Here is a 12,191-nt window from a genome sequence, read left to right as displayed (position 1 = left end):
TACTGGCATACGAAATATTTATAAACGTAAATAAAAATGCGAAATATGTACTAGGGCTGGATTTGGATTTTCCTACGGGTTACCAACGTGTTAACATTGATATCCGCAGCTCTATTTTAGACTCCTGTAGAGCACTTCATTACATTACACTGACGAAAAAATCCACAAGTTAACTACCAGTTTAACTTATAATAAAGTCGCATTTTGTTCCACATGGTAACCAAATTGTTTTGTGCTGGAAATGCACAAAATATGTAGAATGGGCGATCGCCTGGATTTTTTTACGGGTTAACGACTGGTATATATTGATAAAAAAACCTTTTTAGTTGAAAAGTCTACATGTGTTTCTTCCTCTTTGCTAGAGCTTTTAAGTTAAGTTATTTTTTACCGAAACTTGATCACAAAAGCAAGAATAAGTCTTTTTTCTGACAATGCTTCTTAAACAGTTGTAAAGTATGGTGATTTCATTTGGTTTGAGTACCATCCTGTGTAATAAAACAATCATTAAAAAAAAGACATTTTATTTCAAAAAATTCGTGCATCAACACAAAAACGACCTAGTAACAAAATTGCTATTATTTCACAACAAAATGGAATGCGAGGTCCAATACACAAAAGTGCGGAATATATAATATAGAAACCACAAAACAGACCTCTAATCCTTTTCTTCTAGATTGCATCATGGAGGTAGATGATTACATGCGTTAAAATAAACTAATTCGCCTTGCTACCACTTAACTAACATTTGTATATATAAATAATTTCTAAATTTTGACTATATTAAAGCTTAATGCTATAGTTTTGATGTTATTTCTTTTAGACGTTCTTCTTCTGCGTCCACAGTTGAAAGGTACCCCTAAGATAAAAAAGAATGCGAACAGGTATACGAACGAACGACAAATTAAACATTACATCGAACAAACAAGCAAACAATATCCTTACATTAATTTTCGTTATCAACAACTTCCGTTTTTCCCTCGCATCTAAAAAACTGCTGTCCAAGTTCTAAAGACAAAAAAGAAGGAATATGAGATATATTATTTAGAAAGTAGAGTCAGCAGTAGAAAACAGAACAAAAAATAGTAGGGTATTTTTAAGCAGAGATTCGTTGCATTTTTTATGACTGCACAATGGCCATAATGGAAATACAAAAACGGTGAAAATAAAAGTTCTTATCTCTTTTAGTTAAAACTGAGAAACAGCTTATTGTCAGTTGCTCTTAGGCGTCAGTTGCTGTGAGATTTTATTTTACAAACTTCAGACATGATTCTCATTACATCCTTATAAACCTTGGTAATAGTTTTAAGTTTTGATTTATTATAAATTTTTCAGATAATACTTGGTACATAAAAGATTATAAACAGATCTTCAAAAACTGTTGCTTTGTTTTCCCGTTTTCCAAGAAGGGAACAAATTTGAATTAATAAATCGCGCAATGACGTCATTGAAAACATAAAAATGAATGATGTGTTGATGGGTAGCAAAAAACTGGATAACACAATTAAATATTATAGCTTAAAATGTCCTAACAACATTTCCTTGATGACTTCATCGCGTTAATGCTGACGTTAGCAAAAACTTTTACGTTAATGCTGCTTTGTTTCATGCAACATTACCGCTGAATTTCATCACTTCGTTTTTTCATTCACACGTTATGAGGAAGGCGCATTTTTCAAGAATCCGGGAGTTGTCAAAAACACAGGTCTAATATGGTTAAAGGGTTATTATTAAAGGCACGACATCCGTGTATTACCAAAGTCGTCATAAAAATGCACACGTTTTGCAGCAATAACACTTGTGTAAATCAGCAGTTCATTCTTACCAAAGCATCTAAAGATTCTAAATTTTTCATCAGTCCTTCGCCGAGGTACTTTACTCTCTTCGTCAATTTGTTAAACGATTCGTTTTCTTGTTCTTTTTCTAAGTAACCCTACAAAACAAGACTAAAAATTAACAGGTAAACAAAAAGAGAGATTTTCTATTAAATAGGGAATTTTAGTGTCTTTTAACATCGCCTCTCCCCGTCGATTGGTGGTTCATTACAAGTTTAGAAAAAGATATGATGCGCTAAAATTGTATATTCTAGATCTCTATCTGTAACGCAAAGCCAGATGGTAAGAGAATAAAATAGTATTGAAAAAAACATTCCCCTAAATAATTTCAAATTCACATTAAACAGCGTTCAACTCATACCTGCTCGACACCGGTTATTTCTTGTTTAATTTCTTCGAACAGTCTCCAAAGTTCTTCTGTTTGTCTACCAATTTTTTCAATGCTAGTTATATTTTGCTGCTCGGCCATATCGAACTAAAATAATCAAGTAAAGAGTTTTCAATGTTCAGTTCTTTAAGAAGGACATGTGCTTCATCTAATTCTTTAAATTTTATGAAGACGTTGCAATGACATCCTCGTAAATCGAAACCAATATAGCGCAACTGGTTTAGTGTTCTGCAAAATTTCCATACATACTCTTGGAAGCCTGATTGTAGGGTCAATTTTTTTTAATAAAAATCTTTAACAACATCATAAAGAACAAAAATACCTTTTTACCAATAACCATGACTTTGCTCTTGGATGTTATTCCAAGATCACTTAAAGTTGATGAAAAATCCGTCAGTGTTTTTCCTGTAAACAAAAATTTTTGATTTTTTAATCTTATTACAATATAAAAACTAATCTATAATTCCATAAAACATGATTTTAAATTTTCGTCCATGCAAAAACATTTAGGAGGTCCTAAATTCAGAAATTCGAGGTAACATATTTTTTTATGTTACACAACGTATCAAGAAGAATTCGACAGATAATTTTTTTTCTCTTAAGTTTTCTACTAACTCTAAAATTTTTATTGGACTGTTTTAGCAAATACAACTTTTCTACCTTAAACACTGCAAAGAAAAAAGATTTTCTACCTTCAACACTGCAAAGAGAAAAGATTTTCTACATAGAACACTGCAAAGAAAAAAGATTTTCTACCTTCAACACTGCAAAGAAAAAAGATTCTCTACCTTAAACACTGCAAAGAAAAAAGATTTTCTACCTTAAACACTGCAAAGAATAAAGATTTTCTACCTTAAACACTGCAAAGAAAAAATGTTTTCTACCTTAAACACTGCAAAGAAAAAAGATTTTCTACCTTAAACACTGCAAAGAAAAAAGATTTTCTACCTTAAACACTGCAAAGAAAAAAGATTTTCTACCTTAAACACTGCAAAGAAAAAATGTTTTCTACCTTAAACACTGCAAAGAAAAAAGATTTTCTACCTTAAACACTGCAAAGAAAAAAGATTTTCTACCTTAAACACTGCAAAGAAAAAAAAATTTCTACCTTGAACACTGCGAAGAAAAAAGATTTTCTAACTTAAACATGGAATGTGAAATGCGAAAAAAATCAAATAAATAAATTAAAATTTTAGTACCAGCACTTGTACTAGCATAGTGCATCAGTTTAGCTTTATTTTCCATGTGTTCATAACTCAAATATAATATTCTTTACTAATTTTCGTTTTATTAAATGATTAAACTAAAAAGCACTAAGTGAAGGACTTGATTCAAGATGAATTTTAATTTTAAGTTTATGTGAATTATTTATTAACTGAGTTGGATTATAAATATTTAATTTCTTTATCAATCTATTTTAGGCATATTCTTTTGTTTTTGAAAAATTATTAAATCTAGCTTATTTTGAATGTTCTTCTTCCGTCCTTTAATAGCAGAAAACATGGACAGGAAGATCCTAAAATTAAAACAATAGATTATATATCGATACCACATCAGATACATAATTGAATTTCCGCGCCCGAGTAGGAAATTCTTTAAAACCGTCGTTTTTTTCTTTCGGAGCATTTTTTGAGAAAAAATCGACCCTGGGATTACACGTTCCTCCGTCACAGATGTAAACTTCGTACCCAAGCTGCCTAACTACTGGGAAGTCATCTAAATGACTTTTCAGGACAAAATTGGTATTTGTTTTCGACAAAATTTGGCAGAGTTAACATAAAAAGTATGCTGAACATAATGGTGACATAATAATTTTGATTTTTGTCACCTAAATGTCATTTTAGGCCAAAATTGGTCCAAAAATTAAAACTACTTTATTTTTAACAAAATTTGGCACAGTAAACAAAAAAAGTATGCTAAATATGATGGTGACATCAAAATTTTGTTTTTTTGCCACCTTAAATGCCATTCTAGGCCAAAATTGGTCCAAAAATTAAAACTACTTCATTTTCAACAAAAATTGGCAAAGTTAACAAAAAAAGTATGCTGAAAATAATAATGACATAAAAATTTTGATTTTTGTCACCTAAATGCCATTTTAGGCCAAAATTGGTCCAAAAATTAAAACCACTTCATTTTCGGCTAAATCTGGCACAGTTAACAAATAAAGTATACTGAAAATGATGATGGTACAAAAGTTTGATTTTTTGTCACCTAAATGTCATTTTAGGCCAAAATTTATCCAAAAATTAAAACTGCTTTATTTTCAACAAAAATTGGCACAGTTACTAAAAAAAGTATGCTAAAAATGATGGTCACATCAAAATTTTGATTTTTTGTAAACTAAATGCCGTTTAAGACCATAAAAATTTCAATCGCAAGACTTTCAATCATGAATCATAGGCTGTATTTTTTGTTACAAATTTCTTTTAAAATGTGAGTTTATTATGACAAGTTTCGTTTTGTTTGCGTTTGTTGTAAGATATAATGTCACTTGTGTGCTTTATCTTCAGAGTTTCATGCATCAAAACTCTTCGAATGTTTGGCACGATAACACAACGAATTAGCAGGTTGTCATCAAATATTTCGGTAGCGAGCGGAAATTCTTAGAGCCCCCAGGGCTTCTTGTATTTTTATAAAAACAAAAACTTTTATTATGTGTAAAAATTTTCATTGTCTGCCAATTTCAATGCAGTATATGTATTGGTGTTGTTTACACAGTATGGACGTTTTAAAAACAAACAAAAAATTAAATTTGTTTTGAAGCATGTAACAAGAGCAATCTCATCGTTATTACTTGTGAACCAGTATGTTAATCTGCTTTTTTTGGCCTGCTTTCATTGAACATAAAAATAATTTTTTGAGGGAAATATTTGTTAAAATAATTTAGACCAGCTAAATGGGCCCCAAGATTTTTCTAAAACATAATTTTAGGAGGAATAAATTTCTGATAACGACAAATACAGTCTGTCATTCACAGTGTAAAACACACTATTGGTTAGTATATATCGATTTTGTTTTTTTGTGTTCTGCCAGTCAAATTCAGATAAACAGGCAACTTCACAATATTAACCAGAACAGTTTTTTTTGTCAATCTAACTTTATTTTAAAGTAGACATAAAAAATTACCTTGTGTTATTACGCTATTAAAAATATGCTATATTTTTTTTGTTTTTTTTGAGCGTAAAAAGATTATTGAAATAAATACATGTAAGAAAAGTTGAAAAGAAGTGTTCAAATTTTAGACAGTTTTTTTAGAATCTGTTCTAATAATAACCCAGTTGTGCATGCTGATATTACTTTGTTTCGAGTGGGTCTTATATATAAAATATGTTAAGAAATAGCATCGTTTCTAGGTTAATTTAAGAAAATTAAAGTTTATGAAGAAAAAAGGTTTTCTAGTATAAACAAGAAGCAGTGAAGTGAAGTGACAGAAGCCTGTGACTTAAAAAATTACTGCTATCTGCAACAAAGAAATACTAAATAAATAAATAAATAAATTAAATACATAAATAGATATCTAAAATAAATGCACATAAGTTCTGTTTGGTTATAATCTATTTGCACTTGCTGATAATATGATTACATGATGTGTGATCTATTAAGATACCCTTCCTAATTATATTCAATGATTTATTTATAACCATAATTTGAACATATTTTAAGAAATTATATTGGTACTACGATATATTTTGTAATATACAGTTATTAATATATTATAAACAAATTATAAACTTCTATTGGTATATTTCACCTTCAGAATCAATATTGAAAACTACTTCAGGTGTTATCATTAACTTCTTATGTACACTTTACCATTTTCGAAAAAAAAAAGGCATTTAGGCTGAGAGTACAATCTGATACCAATGACATCAGTTCACTTTCTTGCCTATTTACATTCTGCGGTCATTTTCTAAATATTGACCATCACATAAGCGAACATGCGTTGTGGCGCAAATTACCTGGATTGCAACCTCCTTTCTTTGTAACTACTACTTTTTTCTAACCAAATTTAAAACACACATATTGTAAGTTTCTCTGTGGTAATTTGTGCAAATTTATAATAATCTTGTTGTACTCACCTTTGCAAATAAGTTTCTGTTTGTGCTGTGGAACACCACATTTTCTAGCAACTGCATCTGAAAAATCTTTTAGTGTAACTTTATGTGAAGGTGGCACCTCAATGATGATTTCATGCTTTTTTGAATCTAAAAACAAAAAATAGAAAGACAAGTAGTTACTCCTTACTGATATGCCTTGTAGACGCAAAGCATTTTATTCAGGAAATGACTTGCCTCCTTACTCAGATAATGCTATACCTTATGTCATAATATAGTTCATTTGCACCCTATTACCAAATATGAGGAGAGTGTAAGAATGCAAAATTTTGAGTGAATTAAACTTTGCCTCTAATAATTTGCATACATATTTGAATTAGATTAATAGGATTTTCTTATACACATGTATTCACCAAGCAGAATAGGTATCCCCTTAGAATCATACTTCATAAAGATGATAATAGGAACAGGCTTTTCTTAATGATAGTTGATTGAAATATAACCAATTAAATATATTGATATATTAACAACCTCTACATTGCTGTCATACATCTTTTTCATTCATTGCATTCGGGATCCAAAAAAATATTTACACTTGGGGGCTCATCTCCATTGTATGTACAGTTAGAAGTTAGCTCTTAAAATTTTGATGTCTCAGTATTTTGTTGGTAATTTTGGCGGTATACCCATTCCTTACCCACAAAGCCAAAAGCAATTTTTAGTCTTTCTGTTTTTATGTGGTTCAATTTTTTCAAATAATACATATCCCTTTTGTGTTATTATATATTTTACCTTGTTGATGTACCTAGCCTAAGAGAACTAAATGGGACAACACTGTACAAAAACTTTTTCTTTAGAGGGTTACATATAACTCAAAGAAATTACACACATGATTAACTTTTTTAGAGGTTGTATATGAAAAAATAGGGATTGCATCACAAGATTTAATTTAAGGGGTCAATGTGATGATAAGTTACGTTATATTAAAAAATGACGCTTGAGGACTATTTTGCAAGGATGTCATTGAAATAAAAAAGGAACAGAAAATAATAACCTTAGACTGCCCCACCTCAATTAAACAGTAAAATATTTTATAATCTTCAAAAATTAAATTTGAAAAGTGATCTCCATTAAAATTTTTCATATATATTAGAGATTGAAGTTTTGGTCCGGAAGATTATTCCACACTTTTGCAGCTCTAGAAGGAAGGCTCTTTTGCGAAATTTTATGATGACCAAGGGAAGTGTAAGCCTCTGAAGCTCCTCTAGTTTAGTTTTGTGGCAGTTTTTGTCAGAAGGAATTTTGAATGCATGTAATCAGGAGCAATGTTATTTATGTTTTTTTTAAACCAACACAGCCTTGTTTTTTGATGAGAAAATTATTTAAAGAGTATGATCTGGTTTTTCTAATAAAGGTACGGTTACATTATATTCAGTTTTTAAGTTTTCACACGTCCTTACGTGGCAACAGGCAACCAGTCTGCACAAAACAACCAGAATACCAGCAGCAAACCAGCAGGCAACAGCAAATGATCAGAAATTCTACTTGGTGGAGCAATAATAAATATATTTTTTCTTCTACTCTTTTATTTTAGCTGTGGGTTTTTTATGTAACTAAGTTAAGTATATGTACATCGAAGAAGACTTTTAGATAAATTTATATTGATTAATTTGTAATTACTTTTTCATTGGAAACATTATTTTAGCCTAGGTGTTTTTTACCTTTTAAGTACACTAGTGTTTTTTCAAAGCCAAACACAACAAAGATTGATGATCTATGACCTAGCAGTAGCATCACTATCATCCTAATTCTTAATTTTTTGGTTCAAGTTTTAACCTCCCCCCTCCCCCCACCTAACATTAAACTTTTTTCACACAAAGTTATACATATATTTTTTACAGACGTGAAAATTCTTTTAACACAAAAATTATCAAAATGGGGAATTCTTATGTAAGTCAGTGATTTATTTCTTTTTTAATCAACTACAAACAACGATTGGCGGTTATCATTCTTCTATCCTGCTACAAACATTTCTCAGAAATCCTAATTCCCTGAAGCAGTAACAGATTCTGACTTTTGATTACTCTTATTAAGACAAAAAAAGAATTGGTGCCATTCGCAAAATATTTTTCTTTTCAAATAAAGCGATTTTTTATTTTTTGCTCAAAATTTGTCCAAAAATTACAATTCGCAAAAGTCTTTGACGCGAAATTCCTGCCTGATTGTTTTTGTCCCCAAAGTAATAGTTCATAAAATTAATGTATTACTTGACAATTGTTCCCAGTTACGGTCTCCACTAATGAAAGGACAAATACAAGACATAGAAATGGTGCAAAGAACCTTTACTATGAAAATACTCATGGTTTTTCTGGGATACTAAAAAGATTAATTCTGTTTTCTTTGGAGAGAAGGAAAACGGTATGGTAACGGTAATTTACATCTGAAAAGTGATTAAAACATAGTACCAAACTTTGGTGAAAAAAGGCATCACATTGAACACTAATGATCGTTTGGGTCAAAAATGTGTTGTTCCTGTAGTGAAAAAAGGGCCATTTTATAAGATTCGTTGCGCTAGCTTAGCTGTTTAAGTTATATGATTGTTTAATGGCCTACCAAAGGCAATACACAACCTGTCTGTTTGCAGCCTAGACTGTTTCAAGTCGAAGTTGGATTGCTTTCTTTCTACTGTTCCTGATGAGCCACTGATACCAAATTAGTTCAGTTTCGAAAGCCCAACATGAACATGCTGTTCATGTTGGGCTTTAGAAACTGAACATAATTTGACATGATGAAGTTGGATGCGTGAAGATCTTACAAAATCTACTTCAAAGTAAGTATTCATTAAATCCACCCATTTGTGCTATGGACTTTCCGAATGTTTTATTTTTTAAACATTTTTCAGTGTGATTTGTTCTTATTTTGTTCTTAATAATAAAAACAAAACAGTTTACCTTTCTTTTGTTCTTATTTAGCAAGTAAGTGCTTATATGAGACAATCTGTTTTACTGCTAATGGAGCTTTATAATTGTATTTGTGTATAATTGGGGCAATATAAATACTATTTGACCATAAAGAAACAATCCCAAGCATGAGTAAGATGTTTCATAGTATGTACCACAAGGCACAAGAGTTTGGCAGGCAAACAATCTTTTTTTTTTTCATATGCTTGAAAAAGGTCAGAGAGTTACTTCCTTTGTTGACTAGCAGAGTCTTGTCAATTGAGATAAAAGTTAGGTTATATGAGGCCTATGTAGGAAGTGTAATGTTGTACGGTAGTGAGACATGGGCAGTGAAGCAGGAAGATCTTGACCGTTTAGAAAGGAATGATATGAGAATGGTTAGGTGAATGTGTAATGCCAGTCGGAGAGACAGAAAGAGTTTCAGATGAGCTAAGAAGCAGGCTAAGTATCAGTAGAATTATAGATGTTATCCAGATAGGGAGATTGAATTGACTGGGGCACTTGGAAAGAACGGAGGAGGATAATTGGGTAAAAAAGTGTAGAGACTTAATAGTTGAAAAATCGGAATTCTTTTTTTTACACAATTAGTTACGAAAGGTTATTTTCAAACTATATATCCTTATTTTTTTGTTACAACACATTTGTCACGATTTTATAGCTAAAATACTATTATCATCACCAAAAATATTAAGGCTCAACAATTCCTCTTTAAAATAAAATTCATTAATAATTAATTAGTTTTGCCGAATATAGCTTAAGTCTACCTCCTTGCCAAATTGTACAGAAAGAAATGACGTAATTATTAAAGAGAAACATTAATAACAGCAAAGATGATGCATTATGTAGAATTTTAATACAATCTTCATTATGTTACACTGCACAAGCTTTAACTTTTGATAGCATTATTGTTTTACTTTAAAAATTTTAGACATGCTTTGAATTGGCTGGGGATTAAATTGGCTGGGGCACTTGGAAAGAATGGAGGAGGAAAATTGGGTGAGAAAGTGCAGAGACTTGATAGTTCCTGGGGCAAAGCCGAGAGGCAGACCGAGAAAGACTTGGCAGGAGGTTATAAGGACAGACTTAATACAGAGGAAGTTGAGTTTAGATCTAACACAGTCGAGATCAGATTGGAAGAGGGTCATTACTATACCCCGTCCAACCCATGCTAGCATGGAAAACAGATGTTAAGCTGAGAATGATGATGATGATGATAGACTCACCCTTCTTTTTTATATTAAAACTTTTCAGATATCAATATCAAAAGGTTGCCTGCTTCGTCTTTTCTCTAATAATGGAACCATACTGCTGGTTCGTTGTTAGCGTTGTTAATCATGCAGCCATGATACGGTGTGCAGAAATCTTTTTATTTAGAATATTTTTTTAACAGCGTTTGATGCAGCAGGGGATTCTAAAAAGAATCTTTTGAAAAAAACAAAAGGCTATTGTTAAAAAAGTATGAATGGAGAAAAAAACTTTGCACACCGTTTTTTCATGGGTTAGCCCAAGGTTCATTTAAAAACAGAAGCTGATGAAAAATAACGGGACTGTAAAAAGTTGGAGCTCGTGGAAGCAGATTTTTTTCTTGCTTATAATACATTTTTAAATAGAAATTTCTGCTGAGTCGGCAATTTTGGTGTTAAGTTAAGGTCATTTTATTATGTATTAAGGCCTATATATATTTTTAGAGAAAAGTAAAAAAAATGGAGAAATAAGACACTGAGTAAATAAGTCAGCTTTATATTTGGATAGCCATAAAAGGGTTACTGCCACCTTAAGGAAACTTTGCTCAGAAGTAAAAAGAAAAATTTGCTTGTGCACTAACTTTTCAAAATTTTCATAGAAATTAGCGAAAAAGAGACAGGAAGGTACTTTGTAGCATCTGTTTTCAGCATCTTAAAATAGGCTGGACCTTTTCACTAAATACAAATTTGTTAAAAAGACTTGGATAAGGATTTAATAAAACTGGTGATCCTGTTTTACTAGTCACAAGGCGTTTCCATTGGATTTATTTAGCTTTAGTAAACTAATAACTTTTTCAACACTTACAGGGATAAGCATATTTCGAAAAATTTTACAGTTTAAAATAGCAATAGTGCTTGCTCGGCTTAATTTTTGATAAAACCATTTTAAGAGTGAGCTGGTTTTTAAATGTCTCATTATTACAGCCAGTAAGTTTATGGTACCATAGCGTAGTGCTTATAACTCTTGTACTTTGTGTGAGACCGGGTTTTGATTCTCTTAGAGCAGCAATTCAATATGGCGAGTGGATGTTACTCATAGCCCCAGGTTAACCCAAGCCATGTGAGGGAAATTGGGGGAGATGGCAGTATGTGTGCATCATATTATGGATGTGGAATTGGCTGGTAGAGCTCAGACCCTCAATTGGGTAGAGCTCAGACCCTAATTGGGTCTGCGTAGCTTAAAATTAGCATTAAACACTCTAGAACTCCCCCATCTAAGCCATGGCCCCTCCTGGAAATAATAGACAGGGTGTATCCCTGTATGTTTGTGAGGCTAGCCAAGTAAAATATGCACATCTAGCTATCTCTTCTAAAATATGCAAATAAAGAAGAGAAGAAAGAAGTTATGGTTTCAAAAGAAAAACTTTGACAACAAGCAAAGAAGTGTTAAGTTCAGGAGAAAAATGTCAAAACACTAAAGAATACTAAAAAATAAACATAAAAGAAAAAAGGTTTTATTACCGTGGACAATCGCGAACTTCTCACGCAGCTTTACACCCGACATTTTGATTTTTGGCTTCTTTTCTCAGTTAAATTTAGAATGCGATGGGGGGTTATCGAGGTGAAACAAACATTCGTTTCGTTTCAGCGATCATGCGCTTACATTTTTCAGCTCACTTTTTAACTAAAACTCAATCAAAGTTAGCTCGCTACCTAGCATTACTTTCACTTTACTCTTTGTCTAGCTAACAAATCAACCTTTGCAACGT

General features: G+C 31.5%; 1 protein-coding gene across 1 annotated transcript; it reads right to left on the bottom strand.

Annotated features, from left to right (window-relative positions):
* On the bottom strand, positions 1-12,191 carry LOC130635540 (BAG family molecular chaperone regulator 1-like). The gene is made up of 7 exons (XM_057444899.1): positions 11,944-12,191; positions 6,303-6,428; positions 2,543-2,625; positions 2,194-2,307; positions 1,823-1,930; positions 943-1,005; positions 1-856 (listed from the first exon to the last, which is right to left on the bottom strand). Exons 1-7 carry the CDS (start codon positions 11,984-11,986, stop codon positions 794-796), a joined length of 600 nt encoding a protein of 199 aa, XP_057300882.1. The 5' UTR covers positions 11,987-12,191; the 3' UTR covers positions 1-793.

Source organism: Hydractinia symbiolongicarpus, chromosome 3 (assembly GCF_029227915.1).
Source record: "Hydractinia symbiolongicarpus strain clone_291-10 chromosome 3, HSymV2.1, whole genome shotgun sequence".
In the NCBI taxonomy this organism is placed as follows: Eukaryota; Metazoa; Cnidaria; class Hydrozoa; order Anthoathecata; family Hydractiniidae; genus Hydractinia; species Hydractinia symbiolongicarpus.
The sequence above is the reverse complement of the archived record's forward strand: the minus strand, read 5'-3'. Positions and strand labels throughout refer to the sequence as shown.